The sequence below is a fragment of the Hemitrygon akajei genome, chromosome 29 (genome assembly GCF_048418815.1).
Source record: "Hemitrygon akajei chromosome 29, sHemAka1.3, whole genome shotgun sequence".
NCBI lineage: Eukaryota > Metazoa > Chordata > Chondrichthyes > Myliobatiformes > Dasyatidae > Hemitrygon > Hemitrygon akajei.
This window is the reverse complement of record NC_133152.1, coordinates 48,584,896-48,608,002: the sequence shown is the minus strand read 5'-3', so window position 1 is coordinate 48,608,002 and position 23,107 is coordinate 48,584,896. Positions and strand designations below refer to the sequence as shown.

General features: G+C 43.1%; 1 protein-coding gene across 9 annotated transcripts in view; it reads right to left on the bottom strand.

Annotated features, from left to right (window-relative positions):
* The window catches only part of LOC140718500 (protein polyglycylase TTLL10-like), a 201,237-nt gene that overhangs the window by 9,344 nt on the left and 168,786 nt on the right, over window positions 1-23,107 (bottom strand). For 7 of the 9 annotated variants that reach the window (XM_073032401.1, XM_073032400.1, XM_073032403.1 and 4 more), the window contains exons 8-10: window positions 14,231-14,402; window positions 9,547-9,687; window positions 3,877-3,993 (exon numbers count right to left, since the gene is read on the bottom strand). In XM_073032401.1, the coding sequence (XP_072888502.1) occupies window positions 3,877-3,993; window positions 9,547-9,687; window positions 14,231-14,402 (430 nt within the window). The remainder of the gene's footprint in view (window positions 1-3,876; window positions 3,994-9,546; window positions 9,688-14,230; window positions 14,403-23,107) is intronic. The other 2 variants (XM_073032404.1, XM_073032405.1) reach the window with 2 other exon arrangements.

Genomic DNA, 23,107 nt, shown 5'->3' with positions numbered 1-23,107 from the left:
CAGCCAGAGACTTTTTCCAAGGCAGAAATATCTCATACAAGAGGGCATAACTTTAAGGTGACTGGAGGAAAGTATAGTGGGGGATATAAGAGGTAAGTTTTTTTTTTACACAGGAAGTGGTTGGTGTATGGAATGTACTGCCGGGTTGCTGGTAGAGACAGATACATGAGGGAGATTTACTTCTTAGACAGGCACATGGATGATAGAAACACTGAGAGACATGGGGGAGGGAAGGGTTCGATTGATCTTAGAGGAGTTTAAAAGGTCGGCACAACATTGTGGGCCGAAGGGTCTGTACAGTGGTTTAAGAGAGAGAGAGAGAGAGAGAGACAGAGAGAAAGAAAGGGAAAGAGAGGGAGGGGGAGAGGGGGAGAGAGGGGGGGGAGAAAGGGAGTGAGGGGGAGAGGGAGAGGGAGGGAGAGGGGGAGAGGGAGGGGCAGAGGGAGAGGGAGGGGGAGAGAGAGAGAAAAGGAAACTGGGAGATGTTTGGTGAGGCCTGATTACAGTGGGGTTGTGCCCAGGGGAGACTACCCCTTCATATTGAAGCCGTGCTCATCCCTGCTAATAAGCTGTGCCTCACTTTGCCAGCCTAGTGTGTGTGCTTTGTGTAAGTGATGTTGACACAAGTGTTACACACTGCTCACCGCCAACAGCCTGCCTGCTCACACACCACATGTGAAGAGAACCAGAGCGTATGTGTACATCAAAGTATAAAGTAAATTTATTATCAAAGTAGATATGTGTCACCATATACAACCCTGGGATTAATTTCCTTTCAGGCATTTCAGAGTAAATACAAAGAAACACAATAGAATCAATGGAAAGCTGTACCCAGCAGGACAGACTAACAGCAATGTGCAAAAGCCAACAAGCTGCAAATACAAAAAGAAAGAAAAAATAATAATAAATAATTAAGCAATACATATCGGGACATGAGATAGGAGTCCTTGAGAGTGAACCCATAGTTCAGTGTTGGGGTGAATGAAGTTGAGTGAAGTTTTCCCTCTGGTTCAAGGACTTGATGGATGATGGGTAATAACTGTTCCTGAACCTGGTGGTGTGAGTTCTGAGGCTCCTGTAGCCTTGTCCCGGTGGTAAAGCGAGAAGAGTGCATGGCCATGGTGGTAATGGACAAGAAACCTTGAAGAAACTGGTTTATTACTTGAGTCCTTGTTGTGTGATGTATGACCCAGGTTAACCGTCACTCTCTCTGATCTGAAAATTTGATCGGGGTTTGTGTTTAGTTGTGTCTCTATTTATTTTAAAGGCACCTTTCCAGCTGCTAACTTCCTGTTGGCTCTCTGTGTATTGGCTGTTTACACCGTTGGCCCAGCATTGGTATAAATGACCCAACAGAAATGATACCAGATTACATAATTATCATAGTCGACTTTAATGAGCTTGTGTAATATATTGTTAATAGTTAGCTGCCGCAGAACATATCGACTATCAAGCCTTTATCAAAGGACTTGTTCTGAATAGAAAATAATAGCTTGCGTTGGTCACAGTGGAATTTTTGGCCGTTTCAAAGCTGTTGCCTAGCAGTGGCTAGACCAATCAAAACCATATAGATGGCAGTGTGTAACACTGTACTGCCTCAGCCGTGATATATTCGGATTGCATTAATGCATGCAAAGCACTGCACAATGCAACGTCTTGTTGTGTCATTGAATGGGAAGAAAGCAAATGTCTGTGAATTGGAAATGGAGCCCTCTCGTGTTTCAGTAAATTGCTGCTGAGCCAATGGTTTGTAAATCCTGCACAGTGAGTAATCACCGAACACAATGCAGGATCTCATACCTGTCCATTCAAACATCTTTTCTCATTAATTAAAGGACTTTCTTCCTCCATTTGCTTTTCAGCACTCCCAGTTCTGAATTGAAGGGCTGAAATTAACCTATTGTTTGATTAATAATTTGTCTGCCTTCCAGTAAGAGTGGGGGGGAGCACAAAAGATTGATGCCTGTTTTTGCAGGCTAAGTTTAGGCAAGGTTACAATGAAGAGAAAGGCGGAAACAGTTCCGTATCACTGCATTCACCTGGTGATGAGCAGTGGGACAGCTTTCCACAGGCCTCGGTCAAAAGGACTTGGCGGGTTCTACGGGGGCAGTGAAAGTGCTCTCCTTCCTCACCCCCAATTTCTTATTCTGACATCTTCCCCCTTCCTTTCCAGTCCTGATGAAAGGTCTCGGCCCAAAACAACGACTGTTTATTTCTCTCCACAGATGCTGCCTGACCTACTGAGTTCCTCCAGCATTATGTGTGCGTCGCTCTGGATTTCCAGCACCTGCAGAATCTCTAGTGTTTACAAGGTGCTCTCCTAATTCTGAATACCTTGTCTGCCTTAAGGTTGTTATAGCCTGGGGATAAGCTCCCAGCGGTGTGCGTCTCCAATAGCCTCTGACAACCAAGTCCAGCTGCTTCCTGGCCTTCACGTGTGGCTTAGCTACTAAGCCTGGCAGAACTGTTTCTACTGACAGGAGAAAGGGCAAAGGTGGGTTACTGGTGCCTTAATGCCAGTTGCTTCAGGCAGATGGGACTCATCAGCCGTGGTTGTCAGCTTACCTAGGAGAAGGAAAACTCTGATCTCAAACCTCTGCTGCCTTGCGGCTACACCCACTCTCGGGGAAGGTTTTGGGAATAAACCCTGAGGGAAAATCTGGAACTGGAGTTCCTAGGGCAGTCCTACATTGAGTGGCAATTCCTGCGGTGCCATTGGTGCCGAACTGTATCGGTTTCTGCCGTTCCTTTGGATTCATCAAATATGTGGAGAGGGGTAACAGCTTGCTCTCCATATTGTACTGCCCAGGCTTGTGTATCTCGATATCTAGGATGCAACAGCCCCGGCTGACCCTGATCAACTGAGGGGCTTCTACTACACTGTCTGCCTGTTGGGCAGTGACTTGTTTCTCTGCCTGTGCCAATGAGGCCGAGCACTGTCTGTGTGACTGTCTGACAGATATCAACAGCATCTGTGTGACAGTCTGATTGATGCTAACACCGTCTACCATTCTTCTGCTATCTATGTGTCCATCTAAGAGTTTCTCAAATGTTTCTAATGTATCTGCCTCCACCAGCAGCCCAGCAGTGTTTGCCACACACACACCACTCTCTGTATAAGAAACCTACCTCTGATACTCCCTGCTATACTTGCCACCAATCACTGTAAAGTTATGCCTTCCTGTATAGCTTCACTGCCCTGGGAAAAGGTTTCTGGCCGCCCACTCTATCTATGCTTCCTATCATCTTCTACACCTCTATCAAATCATCTCTCCTGCTCCTTTACTCCGAACAGAAAAGCTCGACCTTGCTCAACCTATCCTCAGGAGACATGCTGTCTAGTTTCGGCAGTATCTCTGCACCTTCTCTAAAGCTTCTACACCCTTTCAATAATGTGGCGACCAGAATGGAACACCATATTCCAAGTACGGTCTAGCCAGAGTTTTATAGAGCTGTGACATTACCTCACACCTCTGCAACTCAGTCTCCTGACTAATGAAGGTCAACAAACCATATACCTTCTTCTCCACCCAATCAACTTGCACAGCAACTTCGAGGCATCTCAGTGTTCATTAGTTATCTGTATATCACTCATTCAAGGTATTCCTCAAAACGTTCACCCTTTGATGTGATTGGTGGAAAGCTTGTTTTCTTGTACATCTCTCGTTCACCTCATTGACACATTGTCCAAGACTGGAGCTGATGCTCATATTTCACTCCAGAATCATTTTTAGTAATGAATAAAACTTTTTAAACTGAGCAGCAGGGATCACTGTGAGTGTAAACCCCATGTGACCAATGCCCAATCCTGTATTAGAATAATCTGAGAACAACTCAGAGACAGTAACCCTTATCAAAAATGCCAAGAAGAATCACCTTGAAATTCTGATCAATCATAATGTCGCAACCGAAAAGGTCAAAATAGCCCAGTTTACTACCCAGCCTGGCCTTGCTGGCAATGAAACACTGGGTAACGATCTGCTGTATCCGGTTCTGTAAGAAAATATCAAAACTGTTTATTATGTTTAAAGCACAGACTGCAGTTCTGCATTCATTAAACATAGACATAGAACATTACAACAGACACAAGAGATTCTGCAGATGTTGGAAATCCAAAGCAACACACACAAAATGCTGGAGGAACTCAGCAGGCCAGGCAGCATCTATGCAAAAGAGTAAGCAGTCAACGTTTCAGGCTGAGAGCCTTCATCAGGACAGCACGGTACAGGCCCTTCAGCCCACAAGGTTGTGCTGACCTTATAACCTACTCTAAGAACAATCTAACTCGTCCTCCCCATATAGCCCTTCATTTTCCTATCATTTATGTGCCTATCTACGAGTCTCTTAAATATTCAGAGTGTATCTGCCTCTACCACCACTCAGCAGTGCGTCCCACTCTCTGTGTAAAAAGCCTACTTCTGACATCCCTCGCGTACTCTCCTCCAGTCACCTTAAAATGATGGCCCTCACATTAGCTATTTCTGTCCTGGGAAAGTCTCTGGCTTTCCTCTCAATCTATGCCTCTTATCACCTCTATCAAGTCACCTCTCATCCTCCTTTGCCCCAAAGAGAAAAGCCCGAGCACACTCATCCTATCCTCAGAAGACATGTTCTCTAATCCAGGCAGCATCCTGGTAAATCCTCTCTGCACCCAAATGGATGGTAGTTTGCCTCCCAGGTGTCAGGGTTTGTGATGTTTCTGAATGTGTCAACAGTATCCTGAAAAGGGAGGGTGAGCAGCCAGAACTTGTGGGACATATTGATACCAACGACATAGGTAGAAAAAGGGAGGAGGTCCTGAAACCAGAATACAGGGAGTTAGAAAGGAAGTTGAGAAGCAGGACCTCAAGGGTAATAATCTTTGGATTACTGCCTGTGCCACGTGACAGTGAGGATAAGAATAGAATGAGGTGACAGATAAATATATGGCTGAAGATTTGGAGCAGGGGGCAGGGATTTAGATTTCTGGATAATTGGGACCTCTTCTTGGGTAGGTGTGACCTGTACAAAAGGGATGGGTTGCAGTTGAATCTGAGGGGGACCAATATTCTTGTGGGCAGGTTTGCTAGAGCTGTTGGAAGTGGTTTAAACTAATATGGCAGGGGGATGGGATCCAGTATGATAGAGCTGAGGATGAGCCAACAGGTTTACAAGTAGATGATGGATGTAACATGAATGTGGGTACAAATGCAAACAGAACAAAGAGTTAAATTGTATCACAGAGGCAAAATTCAAATGGGCAAAGAAAGCAGGACTAAAGGTGCTGTGTTTAAATGCACATAGCATTTGGAATAAGGTGGATGAGCTCATGGCGCAATTACAGATTGGTTGGTACGACGTTGCGAGCATCACTGAGTCATGGCTGAAAGAAGGACATAGTTGGGGGCTTAACATCAAACAACATACGTTGTATCGAAAGGACAGGCAGGAAGGTACAGCCAGTGGTGTGGCTCTGTTGGTAAGAGATGGAATTAAATCTTTAGAAAGAGGTGACATGGAGTTAGAGAATTTTGAATCTTTGTGGGTGGAATTAAGAAATTGCAAGGGTAAAAAAAAATGGGGATCATAGAAAGGCCTCCGTTCCACCCATAACACCTCACTAGACAAGTTCTCCAGTCTGTCCTGATATCTTCCTCAATTAATAACGTCACCACTCCTCTTTTAACGCCTACTGCTTTGTCACGTCTAAAACAATGGAGCCCTGGAAAACTGAGCTGCCAGTCCTGTCCCTTCTGCAATGAAGTCTCACCAGTGGCTACATTGTCATAATTCCATGTTTTGGTCCATGCCCTGAGCTCATTTGTCTTTCCTACAATACTTCTTGCATTGAAATATACGCAGCTCAGGACATAAGTCATGCCAAGCTCAACCTTTTGATTTCTGACTTTGAGGTTTTAACAATATCTGCTTCCACAACCTCTCCACAATCTGTTCTGGCACTTCGGTTCCACACCTCTCCCCTAACTCTAGTTTAAACTCTGCCATGCAGTACTAGCAAAACTTCACTCTAGGATTTTAGACCCTCTCCAGTTCAGGTGCAAACTGTTTCTTCTGTACAGTTCCTACCTGACCTGGAAGAGAGCCCAATGATCCAAAAATCTTTTGCCCTCACACCTACCCCAACTCCTTAGCCACATATTAAACTGTATAATCTTCCTATTTCTGGCCTCAGCAGCACGTGGCACAGGTAGCAATCCTGAGATTACAACCCTGGAGGTCCTGCCCTTTAACTTAGCACCAAACCCTCTGAATTCACTTTGAAGAACCTCATTACTCTTCCTACCATGTCAGTGGTACCTATATGGACCATGACCTCTGGCTGTTCACCCTCCCACTTAAGAAAGCTGAGGCCTCAATCCGATATACCCCAGACCCTGGCACTGGGAGGGAGCATACCATTGGGAAACTCGTTCTTGTCCACAGAACTTCCTTTCTGTTTCCCTAACTAACAAATCTCCTGTTACCACAGTTCCCCTCTTCCCTTCTGAGTCATGGGGCCAGACTCAGTGCCAGAGATCTAACTGCTGTGACTTTCCAGTGTTAGGCCATTTCCCCCACAGCATCCAAAGTGATATACCTGTTGTTGAGTAAGATGGCCACAGGGGTACTCTGCACTGTTTCCTTAAGCCCTTTCCCTTTCCTGACTGTCACCCACTTTCCTGTGTTCTGTACCTTGGGTGTAACTACCTCTCTCTCTGCCCCATCTATCACACCCTCGGCCTCACAAATGATCCGGAGTTCATCCAGTCCCAGCTCCAGCTCCTTAGTGCACATTGTTAGAAGCTGCAGCTGGATGCACTTCTCGCAGGGACACGGGAGATCTCCCTGCCTTCCCACGTCCCACAAGAGGAGCATTGAACTATCCTGCCTCGCATCTCTACTGTCCTAGCTGAGCGGATATAAAGGAGGGGAAAAAAAACTCGTAAACACAAGAGATTCTACAGATGCTGGAAATCCCGAGCAAAACATGTAAAATACTAGACAATCTCAGCAGGTCAGGCAGCATTTATAGAGGGGAATAAACAGTCAATATTTCAGGTCAATTGTGTGGTGGTTGGTCTGGAGTTGTTTTTTTCTTGTGTTGTGGGGCTTGGGGAGGACACTAAGCTTACTTGTCTTTAATTTAGGTGCTTTTTTGTTAAATTCTCTTCCTTTGTAGCATATTGTTATTGTATGCTTAATCTTGCACTGTATTAATGTTCCTCATTGGGATTTGGGGTTTTTAATTTTGTAAAATGTTTTGAAAAACTAATAAAAAAAAATAAAAAAATATTTCAGGTCAAGACCCTTCAGTAGGACTGGAAAGGAAGGGGGAAGATGCCAGATTAAAAAGGAGGTGGGGAGGGGTGGAGGACGAGTTAACAGGTGACAGGTGAAGCCAGGTGACAGGGAAAAGTAAAGGGCTGCAGAAGAAGGAATCTGATAGGAAAGGAGAGGGGACTATGGGAGAAAAGGAAGGAGGAGGTGATAGGCAGGTGAGGAGAAGAAGTAAGCGGCCAGAGTGGGGAACAGAAGATAAAGGAAGTGGGAGTGGGAGTGGAAAAAATTACCGGAAGGGGAAATTGATGTTCATGCCATCAGATTGGAGGCTACAAGGAAGGCAAGCAGCATCTTTACTTTCTGAGAAAGTTGAGGATGTCTGGCTTGTCACTGAACACGCTAACAAATTTTGAAAGATGTACTCTTAGGTACAGAGGAGATGTCAGGGGTAAGTTATTTTACGCAGAGAGTGGTGAGTGTGTGGAATGGATTACCACCGGCGGTGGTAGAGGCGTAAGCGATAGGGTCTTTTAAGAGACTCCTGGATAGGTACATCCAGGAGGGAAATGGGTAAGCCTAGGTAGTTCTAAGCTAAGGACATGTTCAGCACAGCATTGTGGGCTGAAGGGCCTGTATTGTGCTGTAGGTTTTCTATGTTTCTATGTTTCTACTGTTGAAAGTGTCTTGAGAGGTTGTGTCATGGCCTGGTAGAGCAATTGAAATGTGGAGGAATGCAAGAGGCTACAGAAAGGGTTTGACTCTGCCTAGTACATTACTGTCACAGCAATCCCCATCATTATCTACAGGAGGAACTGCCTCAAGTCCAGACAATGTCATCTTCTTGCAGCCTCCAGGAGGTACAGAAGCCTGAGGTCCCTCACCACCAGATCCGAGAACGGCTGCTTCCTCACAACCCTAATCACTACAGGACTAGACCATTTTCATCACTTTGCCTTCAACTGGATTCTTCTTTCAAAGTTTAAAGTTCAAATTAATTTTTTGTTCTAACTGTGATCTTTCTTGTAAAAATTGTGTATAATTTATTTGTAATTTATAGTTTTCATGTGAATGTGGACTGTCTGATGCTCCACAGCTGTGATGTTGCTGTAGGCAAGTTTTCATTGCACCTGTGCACAGAGGTACCTGTCAAACTTGACTTTCAATTTGAATTTGACATTCAGAGAAGTGAACACTCGTATAGGGAGTCCTCTCTCTGCCCAGGAAAGGCAAATAACAGGCAAAGTCACAACCTCTTGCAGAAACTACAGAAAACAATGGGAGACTTTTGATAAACATCAACTGATTAAGATCAGATAAAAGAATCTTTCAATTAAAGATGCGCTGATTTGTATTTTTCCATTAATAAGGTTAGTGAACATACCTCGCCAGTTAATTAACTGATTCAGTTTTAGAGATTTCTGATATTAACACCATCATTACTACAGACTCTATTGAAATAACTGATTGTGGATTTCAGAAAGGGTAAGACGAGGAAATATACACTAATCCTCATAGCGGGATCAGAAGTGGAAAGATTGAGCAACTTCATATTCCTGGATGTCAATATCTCCGAGGATCTACCCTGGACTCAACATATTATGCAGTTACAAAGGACGCACGGCAGCGGCTATGTCTCATTAGAAGCTTGAGGAGATTTGGTATGTCACCAAAGATGAGTGCAAATTTCTACAGATGTACTGTGGAGAGCATTCTAATTGGCTTCATCGCCATCGGGTATGGGGGTTGGGGCACTGTACAGAATCGAACTAGCCTCTGTAGTATCCAGGACATCCTCAAGGTGATGCTTCAAAAAGGTGGTGTCTATCATTAAGGAGCCCCATCACCCAGGACACGTCTTGTTCTTATTGCTACCATCAGGAAGTACAGGAGCCTGAAGCACACTCAGTGATTCAGGAACAGCTTCTTCCCCTCTGCCATCTGGTTACTGAATAAACAGTGAACCCATGAACACTACCTCACTACTTTTTTATTTCTATTTTTGCACTAATATTTAATTTTGCATTACTTGTTTATAACTCACAGCTTCTTCTATTATTATGTATTGCAATGTACTGTTGCTGCAAAGCAACAAATTTCACGACATGTGCTGGTGGCATTAGACCTGAATCTGATTCCGATGTGAATGCCTGCCAGTAATGAAAGCCACAATGAAATAAAGGGTCACATTGACAGCTCTAATCTGTGGGCATTGAGTATCTCAATCCTCCAGTGATATAATCTTCTACCTCAGCCTTATTCCCTTAATTGGGAACAGCACACACTCACTGTAAAATCAGTGAAGACCCAGTCCTTGGGGAGCTGCTTTGCTTGCATGTACTTCTCATTAATGTAGTCATTCAGGTGTTCCATCGACCAGACTGTGTCCTCCTTCATGTCACTATACCTGGGGTTCTTTTTCTGGATGAACTGTGGGGAAGAAATTTCAAAGCTGCAATTGGTGGAATAAATCTCCATCTCCTGACGGGTGGGGAAGGGGAGCAGATGGAAAAACATCCTGGGTGGATACAATGGACAGATCAGTGAAGGAACAGTTACAGCAATGTTACAATTTAAACTGAAGGACAGAGAAGTAGAACAACAATTGTGCAATAACGAAAAAACAAATTTAGAAACTTCAATGTCATTGTCATTTGATTAGAAAAACTTCTATAGATTTGTTTTAAAAGGATATTCAGTGATACATGTTTTAATAGGGCCTCAAGAAGGTGACATTTACTGTCATTAAAGACCTTCATCATCCATGACATGCCCTCTTACATCACTACCATCAGGGAGGGGGTACAGAAACCTGAAGACATGCACTTAACTTTTCAGTAACAGCTTCTTCACCTTGTCATCAGATTTCTGAACAGTCCATGAATCTGTGACACTACCTTGTTACTTTTTTTTTTGGACTGTTTATTTGTATATATTGTAGAAATTTTAAGTCTTTGCACTGCTCTCCTGCCACAAAACAACAAATTTCATGTCAGTGGTCAGTGATAATACAGTAAATCTCATTCTGATTCTGTTGGAGTTACCTGTTAATTTGCTTTAAAGTGTCTTTTGAGTGAAAGCAGTTTGTTGGCTGAACATTGAACTTGAAAACAAAAGCTGAATAATTAAAAAAATACCTTCAGAAATCAAGATTTCAAGAAAAATTCTTCCCTAGGAGGCAACAAGTCACTGAAGGTAGGTGAGTACCATCTCCCTGAAAGAGGAAGTTTTGAAGTAAGAATCTCTCCCCTGTTGGTTGGCTGTTCTTGTCATGGTTGTCTGTAGTAGGTGGAAGCAAATGGGTGTAATACAATCACTGGTCCAGCAGAAGCAACCAGATTTTACAGAAAACTGATCAGATTATTTTTATTTGATTTATTGAGATAGAGTGTGGAACAAACCCTTCTGACCCTTTGAGCCGCACCACCCAGCAACCCCCGATTTAACCTAAGCCTAATCACGGGACAATTTACAATGGCCAATTAACTATCAACTGGTACGTCTTTGGACCGTAGGAGGAAACTGGAGCACCCGGAGGAAACCCACACAGTCATGGGGGGAACGTACAAACTCCTTACAGACAGAGACGGGAATTGAACCCAGGCCACTGGTACAGTAGAGCATCATGATAACCACTACACTACCATGTTGATCCATGACACATTACCACTTATGGTTTATTTGTGACTTTCAGCAATATATAATAAATAATAAAACAGCATTCACAAAGATGCTTTTGGGACTATTACTGGTTCATCAGTTTACATTCTCACTGCCCCTTCTGTCTAAACTTCTCGCTGCCTCAGTAACCATTAATCCCAGACATTCTATCTCCTCCCTCTGTCATCAGGCAGAAGAACAAAGGCTTGAAGGCGCATATCCTCAGGTTTAAGGACAGCATCTATCCCACTGTTATAAGACAATTGAATGTTGAGCTCACAAACTACCTTGTTGTGACCTTGCACCCCATGTCTCCGTGCACTGCTCTTTCTCTGTTATACTGCATCCTGTACTTCTCTTACAACCTCACTGCTCTGCTGTAATGAATTGATCTGAGTGAACTGCAGGCAATGACCTGATCTGTATGAACACTGTACAAGACAAATCCTTTTCTCGAAAACTTGGTACATTAAACAAAAATAAACTGGTTTTGTCACGTCACCTCAGCTGTATTCACTCCAAGGAATACAGATCTAAACTTTCCAATAAAACAAAAGATTCTGCAGACGCTGGAAATCCGAGCTACACACACAAAATGCTGGAGAAATTCAGCAGGTCAGGCAGCATCTATGGAAATGAATTCTGTTACTGTTTGCCTTGTTCTACCTCAATGCATTGTGTGATGATCTGATCTGTATGAACAGTATGCAAGACAAAGGTTTTCGCTGTACATTGGAACATGCGACAAAAAATAATTTACCAAATTTAAACTGAGATATTCTTTCTGACTGGATTCAATACTGAAACCTGAGATCATGAGCATCACTCTGCCTGAAGAAGCAGTCTCACAAATACTTAATTGATCAGAAATTGGGTAATTTTGTAACAGTGAGATTTTACAATAGCAAGAACGAGTAGATTCAGGACTAAGATGGCAGGATGAGAGAGGAGGGATCATGACTTAGGACTTAGTTGTTGACTGGAGTTGATGTGGGTATTTTTGGCCCCTCTCTGGGGCTGCTGGGTAATTGGTTCGGTGCTAATGAACACCTGCCCTGAATTGAGCTGGGCTGCCCCAGTCTCAGCTGCACAATTCCCCGTGCACTGCAGAGACACGCACAAACAACAGAGAAATACCCAGAAGACCATTGTCAGTTCCAGTCCAATGACTCACACAAAATAATGAAATGCTGTATACCCCCTTGTAGAGTTTGGATTCTTTATATCTTATAATTGGTTTGGGGATTTAGGCCAGTTTTGACACAGCTTTGTTGTTTCAATGTTTTGATTATCACAATTCTGGCAGAAGGTTACTGATGTCACAAGAACAAAGGAAGTAGGAGAAGATGTTTGACCTGGAGTCACAGAAGTACCATCCAGACCCCCTAACTGTTACTCCCTGACTCTTCCTTGTTTAGCTAGGCTGAATTAGCCGAGTGGCATAATTCTGCTCCCTTTGTCTTCTGGTCTCTCGTGCTGCTTGGCTCTGAGCATATACATACGTCCTTGACAGAATCCAGAAGGGATGTCAGCTGCCCGACTGAGTGAGCTGTCGTGATGTCCCAGAATGAAATCACCAGTTGCCTCAGACTTTGAACTGGATGAGCCAAACTGGCAAGGATATCATAGAAAAGGAATTTGTGCAATTCAGGGATTGATGTTAGAGAGTGCATGTACTGCTTAGACCAGAATGGTCTAGTTTATTTTATTTTACAGTATTGTGCAAAAGTCTTAGACACATATACATACATATATATTTATAGCCAGGGTGCCTAAGACATTTACACAGTATTGTAGTAATTTATGCATTGCACTGTACTACTACCGCAAAAAAAGACAAATTTCATGACATATGTGAGTGATGAAAAACCTGATTCTGATATGGGTCTCTATCGTGGACCGAGAGTGGGAAGGGACAGGGAGAGGGGAATCATGGTTGGGAAAAAGGGAAAGAGCGGAGGGAGTGGGAAACACCAGAAAGATATTCTGTAATGAGCAATAAATCAATTGCTTTGAATTAAACTACCTTGCCTAGTGTCCCAGGGCTGGTTGTGTTAGCACCCACATCACCACCCCCCCAGCATTCCTTCTCTGCCACCTGTCCCACACCCCTCCCACGGCCCTCCAAGTGCCAAATGTACTTTGGGGATGAGCATCACAGTTCATAGAGTCACAGAAAAGTCCATAACCAATGCCTTCAAATTAAATAAAGGCCCTTATCAGTGGTCTGAGGAGGGGTTGCTTAAGGTGGACTGGGTAAACAGGTCAGTCAAGTGGGCAAGAGACTGCCAAATGGAGTTTACTGTGGGGAAGCGTGAGGTAAGTGAAATCCAAAGGAGATTATTTTCTTAATGGAGAGAGAAAGTGCAAGTGAGTGAAATTCAGAGGGATCAAGAAGTTAGCTGGCAGGTCCCACAAATAGTTAAGAAGGCAAATGTCAAAGAGTTTGGAATTTAAAACTAGGGAAGGTTTATTCTGGTTGTTAACCGACGTTGGTGAGACCACAGCTGGAATATTGTACACAGGTTATGTTTCCTACCTTTAAACAGAGCTACTAGCATCAGAGGATAGTCACCAGGGTAATTCCTGAGATGAGATGCTCATCCTAACAAGAGAGATGAAGTTGTTTGGGTCTTGGACATTAGAAAATGAGGAGTGACCTCATTCAAAGATATAAGATCTTAAGGGGCACTTGACAAAGTAGATGTTGTAATGTTTGGGAGAGTCTTGAATTAGGGCACATAGCAATGAGATAAGGGGCTGGACAATTAAAACAGAGGTGTAGAAATATCTTCTTGCTGAGGGTGATGTATCTCTGGTGGGTGGTGGATGAATGTGTAGCATGCAAAGGGTGTAGGGGCAGACTCTGTAACTGACCATGCACAATGGGGCAAATGTGTAAGAAGCCAAGGGAGAGAGAAATATACATGTAACAAATAGCTTGTGCAAAATGCAGGATCTGCAGCAGAACAACCATTCAAGTGGCAGATTGTATAACCAGCAGTGTTTGTAATGGGTGGAATGAGTCCCAGATGGAGTAAGCGTATCAAGGGCTGGGTGTAATCAGTGTCGAGACTGCGCAGTATCTGAATGCTTAAAGGGATGAATGTGTCGAATGGGATAACTGTGCCACAGGCAACACAGGTAAAACCTAAACACAAGAGATTCTGCAGACGTTGTGGTACACAGCCAGTAGAGTATCACCAGTTATATTCCAGAATGGAGCTGATCAGAGCTCCGCTCCCGTGGCACACCAGAAAACCCATCGTCACCAGAATGAGGCAGGAAAAGTGGAGGCTCAAATTTCCTTTACCTGATTGGTCAGGTGATCCGTCAGATCGTCAGAGTTTGGATTGTATTCATTACAGGTCAGCTTGGCGTAACCATGGCGAAAAAAGGTCACAAAGGGTGAACTGCAGGCGATTAAGAAGTAGGAGCGGACATCAAATTTCCTGCCTTCCAACAGCAAGGGCTCATCAATGTATCTGCTTGAGAAAAAGATGGAGGCACTTAACTAACCAGATTTCTCAAAGTTAAGGATTTATCTAAATGTCAAGTTTATTGATAACTCCATTCATGGAGAGTTTCACCTCTGTCACAAACAGTAGATATTCCCTCTCCTCCCTCTACTTTTCAACTACTCTATTTTCCTCAGGTCTTTTGCTGTTTTCCTTTTTTTTCTTTTGGAACTCAGAAAATCCAAGTAAAATAAGAAATAAAAAACAGCATGTGTTAAAAACTCCCAGCAGGTCATAGAGCATTTATGAAGGGAGAGGTAGTGTCAATGGTCCATCTGATGAGCACTTCCAGTGTTTTACAACATCGAACAGAGAACAGTACATTGCAGGAACAGACTTTTCAGCTCACAATGCTGTGCTGAAACAAATAAATTAATCAAATGGCCAACACAATATCCATACCCTTCTAATTTCCTCACATCCATGACCTTATCTCAAAATTTCTCTAATGTATTTGCCACTACCACCGACCTAGGAACCGCATTCTAGGTACCCACCACTCTTGGTGTTAAAAACCTTGCCCCTCCCAACTTCTTTGAAATTGCCTCCTTTCACTTTAAATGCATGCCCTCTGCTATCAGACATTTCAACCCTGGGAAAAGGTACTGTCTGTCTACTCTACCTATGCCTCTCATAATCTTATCGTGCAATGAACCAGAATTAATTAGAAAGCTTTAGGTAAAAGAACCCTTAGGGAAAAGTGATCATAATATGATTGCATTCACCCTGAAATCTGAGGAGAAGCTAAAGTCAGATGTATCAGTATTACAGTGGAGAAAAGGGAATTACGGATGAATGAGAGAGGAGTTGGACAGAACTGATTGCAAAAGAACACTGGCAGGGATGACGGCAGTACAGCAATGGCTGGGATTTCTGGAAGCAATTCTGAAGGCACAGGGTATATACATTCCAAAGAGGAAGTAGTATTCTAAAGGAATGATGGCACAACCGTGGCTAACAAGAGAGGTCGAAGGCCACATAAAAGCAGAGGCACAAACGGACTTGGGAGTCCTTGTGCAGGATTCCCTAAAGGTAAGTTTGCAGGTTGAGTCTGTGGTGAGGAAGACAAATGTAATGTTAGCATTCATTTCAAAAGGACTAGAATAGAAAAGCAAGGATGTAATGTTGATACTTTATGAAGCACTAGTAAAGCCTCTGATGGAGTATTATGAGCAGATTTTTGCTCCTTATCTTAGAAAGGATGTGTTGAAACTGGAGGGGGTTCAAAGGAGGTTCATGAAAATGATTCCAGGATTGAATAGCTTGTCATGTGAAGAGTGTTAGATGGTTCTGAGCCTGTATTCTCTAGAATTCTGAAGAATGATGGATGACCTCATTGAAACCTATTGAATGATGAAAGGCCTTGATAGAGAGAATGTGGAGAGGATGTTACCTGTGGTGGGAGTTTCTAAGACAAGAGGACATAGCCTCAGAATAGAGAAATGTTCTTTTAGAATGGAGATGAGGAGGAACACTTTCAGTCAGACGGTGGTGAATCTGTGGAATTCTTTGTCACAGGCAGCTGTGGAGGCCAAGTCTTTATGTATATTTAAGGCAGATTCTGATGTTATGTTATTCTTAGGTTATGTTAGATTTGTGAATGGTTGGGATATGAAGTGATATGGGGAGAAGACAGGAGACTGGGATTGAGAGGAAAATGGGATGAGCCATGATGAAATGGCGGAGCAGACTCAATGGGCCAAATGGCCGAATTCTGCTCCTATTACAGTCTTATAAACCTCTATTGGAACTCCCCTCACCTCCGCTGCTCTAGAGAAAACAGCCCTCACTTGTTCAACCTTTCATTATAGCACATGCCCTCTTATCCAGGCAAAACATGTTGGTAAACTTCTTCTGCACCATCTCCAAAGCCTTGACATCCTTTCAATAATGGGGTCACCAAAATTATATGCAATACTCCAGATATGGTCTAATTGGAGTTTTATAAAATTACAGCATAACTTCCTGACTTTTGAACTTAATGCCTCGATTAATAAAGGCAAGCATGAGTAAGTTTTCAGTTTATAGAGAGTAGGATCGATGAGAATATGTGAAGATTTAACAGCTGACATTCTCCTTTTATGTTAAAACATGCACCCCAAGGTTTGCTGGTTCCCAACAGTTGCAATTTTTTTTTAGTTTTTCTGTTCCTTTAAATTCAAAAAAAAATTCAGTCCATTATGACACTATAGTTTTGTTCTTAAAGAATATGGAAACACAGATACAGTTCTCATTTCAATGCTTCACATTAACCAACTACCCTCAGGACTGGAGCTAACTTTCAGATATGATGGGTGGTGTTTACCCTACAGTGACCATGCTCCAGACCTCGGTCTAATGAATCTCAGTATTCAGGCTACTGTGTGCAGTTGAGACTCATTAAGGGTTGTGCTTGGAGGCCAAACACCAATTTATTCTTTGAAGATTATGAAATTATGGGCCTTGCACTCAGTATCCACAAGGGAAAGTCCTCTTCCAACCTGTTCCACTGTATAATGCTGCTTTCCAAACAGAAGCCCTGGAAACATGGACTACCCCTGTATCTCAGGGAACAACTCACAGTGTGTCACTGAAGAAACTCTCCACTCCCTCAATATAGCAGCACAGATTTTGGTCAGTTGAGGGAAAGGGGTATTTGAAGCCTCAAACCTGCCACAAAGTTCATGTTCATTAGGTAGCCCTCATTCCCAACTCATATGTCTTTCTGAAATGTAGACCACCTACAGCAGGCATTGCGAGAGCATTAGAAGGATAGAATTAACAAGCTTTTATAAAATCCTCCAAATACATGGAAGGGTAAGCAAACCAAAATCAGTGCCAATATCCCCAGCATACAGTTATTTCCATCTGGGGTACATGACATTTGTTTGCCTAGCAGAGGTCTCTTGGTCTCCTGGAATGCTTTAAGAGTCTGCTGAAGGTGAATGTCTCTGGAAAGAGAATTAGCAGCCAGACAGGGGAAAAGGTTTGAGGATCTGCTCAAAGTTCACTGAGAGAGGTGAGGGGACACTCAGGTTGGCATTAAGGTGCCAAGTTGTGCATTTAGAGTTGAGAAAAGCCCAGAATAAAAGGCAAGTGTGTGTCACATGACAATTTTACATACCTAATTCATTAGGCCACCTTCTGCCCCATCTGTGGCAGTCTGCAGGTCTCACACCAGTCACCTCAGAACCCACAAAACTATATGGACATCACCATAAGTCATGAGATTGCACCCATGAAGAAGGCAGTGATGAAAATTAGACTATCTGTCCCATCTAGCTAAAATTTTACAACATAAAAACACAACAAAACTAATCTTATAATCCAGTCTCTACTGATAGGTTGTACGTTTCTCTGATTTCAATGCCTCTACTTTTCCCCAATAAGATGCATTGACTAGTCGTCAACCAGTCTCAGTTAGGCAATTCACTCACACTCTTAATTAATCAACACTCGCACTTTATTGCCTCTCCACAACAACAACATAACTAGGTTGACCCCAGGCCAACAACTTAAGACATGAGTTCGACTGTTCCCTCTGTACCAATACTCACTCAGGCCACTTCTCCAATTTATAACACCAGTATAGATGATCTCCCTTTGGCCAAACAATTGATCCTCCTCTTCCCAGCCGCTGACATGGGGGTCTTCCTTGTGATTGTTAGCCTCCAGAGTTCTTGCATTTGAAGTCCCTTATTCCTATACCCTTTCCTTATCAGTTCAAATGTTGCATTTCAATCTCATTGGCTCAAGGTCATCTGACTGACCCGTGTCAGATTCCCATTGGATGTAGTCCAGGAGCTACACAACTTCCTGCCTTAGGTGACTCCTTTTGTTCTATGTGACTCTGGTTCAAACCAGGTTACCCAGACACTGGGCCGAGGTAACGAGATTACATTGTAGGGTAACATAAATGGGAGAAAGTACATAGTTCGCAACCACCCAAATTGAGTTGGGGCTTTGCTTTAAGAGGCTGGTCTGAAGTGTTGACCTTGTTACATAAGCATTGTGTAGGTTTTGGAGTTCAATAAAATGTGTTACAGGTTTTGTTAAACAGAAAACGCCTCACTTAGTTGTATTTGCGTAAACCTACAATTTCTGCAAATCTGCCATTGTACACAATAAACTGCTTAACTGAAAAGGGCCTCAGGTTTAGTGGATCATTAGCAGAAACTCCTTGTGCAATGTTCAATTGCTCTGATTAAGTTATCCCTGAGCAATAATCAGTTCATCAAACAGTTCACAAAATGGTAGGCTCAATTCCTTCAAGAACATGACAAGCACAACAACATCTGGTTTGTCTACTTCCACTGTCCTTGACCCATTCGAGTTTGATGTTTTCTTCCATATTTTAATTCCTTCATTACCACAGACATAATTATCTGTGGTAAGAAATGCATTGGGATTCGAAGCTTACTGACTAAGGAGAGTAGTATACTGACATTTTCAAAAGGTATCAAACAACATTCACAGCTTGTTTCACAATTTTTTGATTCATAGTTACCAGGTGATATATTAGACAAAGGATTGATTAATGGACAGAAAATAGGAAGTAGGAATAAGCAGACAATTTTTAGGCTGACAAGCTGTAATTTGTAGGTTCCAAAGAGATCAGCATTCCAGATCATTACCAATCTCTTCCATCTTTTGTGCAAAATGGTAAATCTGTGCCCTGACATCCTGAAACCATCAGTTAATTGGAACAACTTTCCTACTTATTCCATCAAAATGAATCTTCTAGTTTAAGATGGTGCTGGTGAAGCCCAGTGACTACTTCTTGGTGGCCAGTGACACAAAGAAAGCAACTAAATACTTAGTGCTTCACACATTTTGGTGAATGATCTCTGCTAACAGAGGTCTGAGGCTTCCCTGTCAGCGTTAAGTTGAATCACCTGTACGACCTGCATTTTTGTGGTGTGGGCTGCAGGACATCTGGGCTGGAGTTGCTGGAGCGGACTTGAAGGCACAGCAATACAGCGGATCCGAGGCGAAGTGAGGAAAGGTCCAAGGTTTGATTGATTTAAGAGCTGAGCTGAAGTGGGAAGGTTGGATATTGTCCGAATCGAGGTGATGCTGCCTGAGCGCGAGGCCATATCGAAGTGCCAAAGCCCGAGTCTGACAGCGAGGAACAACCTGAGGTTTAGACGATTTAAGCACTGGCACAGATTGAAACAGTCAGGGTGTTGGGGTTGGAGACGAGAGATGGGTTGGTTCGGCTTGCAGCTCTGCAGTGTTTGCTCAGCTCTGTGCTGGACTGAGACTGTAGCCTGCAACTAGTAGCTGTCTGGATCGGCTGCAGTGATACCTGGTGTAGTGAACTTCAGTTCTGAATGCTGTTGCTTGCTTTTATTGTTTGCGCAGTTTTTCTCTCTGCACAGTGCTGTGCTTGATAGTCTTTTGTTTATAATGGATTCAAGTGTGGTTCTTTGTTTTATGGCTGCCTGTAAGGAGACGAATCTCAATGTTGTATAAAGTATGCACACTTTGATAATAAATGTGCTTTGAGAACAACTTCAGCATCTCCAGTCTAACCTAGGATCTGAAGTCCCTGATTGCTGGAACCACTCCAGTAGCTACACTCTGAACCCTCTTTCTGAAGTCAGGATACTTTTGCCTATTGTGGCCTTACTGGTGTTTGTACAGCTTTACCATAACCTTTGTATTCCATGCCTCTCTGCATGAAGCCTTCGGTCACAAACTTCTCTCTCATTTATCAAGGATTTATCCACTTGTATGTTCAGGTGTCTTGCTACTGCACACCATTCAGAGCAACACACACAAAATGCAGGAAGAACTCAGCAGATGAGGCAGTATCCATGGAAATGAATAATCAGTCAACATTTCAGGCCAAAACCCTTCTTCAGGACACCATTAAGAACCGTGTCCATTAGTCGTCATCATCCCTCATTCTCTTTGCTAATGTGTACCACTTACCCACTCTGCCAGCACAGCTCTGTGGCTTGATATTATTCTACACAATGAATAGATTGTGCAGTTAGAGGTCATACATTGACACTGCTGCAGAGTGGAAGTTATAGTCAGATGGGTGTGTTTCTCTTCACAGAGGTCAATTGAATGGAAAATCCTACAAAAAGTAGTGGATATGGCCCAGGCCCTCACAGGTAAAGCCCTGCCCACAATTGCACATATCCAAATGGGGTGCTGTCATAGGAAAGCAGTATCCATCATCAAGGACCCCCACCAACCAGACCATGCTCTCTTCTCACTGCTGCCATCAGGAAGAAGGTACAGGAGCCTCAGGGCTCACACCACCAGGTTCAGGAATAGTTATTATCTCTCAACCATCAGGCTCTTGAACCAAAAGAGATAACTTCACTCAACTTCACTTACCCCATCACTGAAAGTTCCCACACCCTATGGACTCACCTTCGAGGATTCTTCATCTCATGTTCTCAATATTTATCACTTATCTATTTATTATTGTTAGTATTAGCACAATTTGTTGTCGTTTGCACACTGATTGTTTGTCCATCCTTTTAGGTGAGGTATTTCATTGATTCTATTGTGCTCATGAATTTATTGAGTATGCCCACAAGAAGACGAGTCTCAGGGTTGCTTATGGTGACATACAGTATCTGTACTTTGATAATAAGTCTACTTTGAACTTTGAATTGCTGTTTCACTTACAAACTGATTGTGTAACAATACAAAGCATTGTGGAAATTGAGGAAGTTATTGAATTTATGGAGCCTTACTGATAACTGGTTCAAACAGTAACGTAATTCTTATCAGTTATTAGAGAGTTTATTACTGACAGCTGAGAGCATGCTCTGGCTTCGCAGGGATCAGTGGAGGGAAGGACAGACGGAGGTGGAACATATCTAAAAACCAGAGACAGAGGTTGGTGGTAGAGTGCTGGAACACCACAGCATAGAGACAGATCGCTCTGTTCTACCGCACTCCGCAGGGTCCTCCCGCTCACCGTGTGAGTCCTACTCTGGTAGAAGGATGTTTCTCTGTTTGGAAGTCTGTGACCAGTGCTGTACTCATGATGGCACTGTCATGCATATTACCCCATCCCTGATATATTTAGTTTTTTTTCCCCCTCCCTTTTTTTTCTCTCTCTTTCTGCTCATCACTCTGCCTGTTCTCCATCTCCCTCTGGTGCTCCCCTCCCCCTTTCTTTCTCCCTAGGCCTCTCGTCCCATGATCCTTTCCCTTCTCCAGCTCTGTATCCCTTTTGCCAATTACCTGTCTGGCTTTCAGCTCCACCCCACCCCCTCCAGTCTTCTCCTATCATTTTGCTTTTCTCCTTCCCTCTCCTATTTCAAATCTCTTACTATCTTTCCTTTCAGTTAGTCCTGACGAAGGGTCTCGGCCCGAAACGTCGACAGTGCTTCTCCCTATAGATGCTGCCTGGCCTGCTGTGTTCCACCCGCATTTTGTGACTGTTGACTGTATTCCATCTGCCACTTTTTTGCCCATTCTTTCTATTTGTCCAAGTCTTTCTGCAATCGCGTTGCTTCCTCAGCACTACCTACCCCTCCTCCTAACTTTGTATCATCTGCAAGTTTTGCCACAAAGCCATTAATTCCATTATCTAAATCATTGACAATCAAAGTGAAAAGTAGTGATCCCAATACTGACCCCTGTGGAACACCACTAGTCACTGGCAGACAACTGGGAAAGGCCCCCTTTATTCCCACTCAATGTCTCCTGTCTGTCAGCCATTCCTCTATCCATGCCACTATTTTTCCTGTAATGCATGGACTTTTTATCTTATTAAGCAGCCTTGTGCATGGCACCTTATCAAATGCCTTCTGAAAATCCAAGTAAATGACATCCACTACCTCTCCTTTGTCCACCCTGCTTGTTACTTCCTCAAAGAACTCTAACAGGTTTGTCAGGCAAGGTTTCCCTTTCCAGAAGCCATGCTGACTTTGACTTATTTTATCATTAATCTCCAAGTACCCCAAAACCTCATCCTTAATAGTGAACTCCAACACTTCCCCAACCACTGAGGCTAAGCTAACTAGCCTGTTTTTTTTTCTTTTGCCTTCCTCTCTTCTTAAAGAGTAGAATGACATTTACAGCTTTCCAGTCCTCCAGAACCATGCTAGAATCAAGTGATTTTTGAAAGATCATGACTAATGCATTTGTTATCTCTTTATCACACAAGCTAGTGTCTTCCACAGTGAAGACTGATGCAAAGTACCCATTAAGTTCATCCACCATTTCTTTGTTATCCATTACTACCTCGCCAGCAATATTTTTTAGTGGTCCAATATCAACTTCCACCTCCCTTTTACTCTTTATATCACTGAAAACTGTTAGTATCCTGCTTTATATCCTGTTAGTGTGCCCTCATATTTCATCTTTTCCCTTCTTATGGCTTTTTAAATTATCTTTGTTAGATTTTCAAAGCTTCCCAATCATCTAACTTCCCACTCACTATTATATGCCCTTTCCTTGGTTTTTATACAGTCCTTAACTTCCCTTGTCAGCCATGGTTGCCTACTCCTGCCATTTGAGAACAACAACTTATGTGGAACTTAACTATCCTGCGCCTTGAGAGCTATTCCCAGACAATTCCCAGCCACCCCTATTCTGCCATTACCTCACTAGTAACCCACTCCAACCCACCTGGGCAAGCTCCTCCCCCATGCCTCTGTAATTCCCTTTATTCCATTGCGATACTGGTACATCTGACTAATGCTTCACCCTCTCAA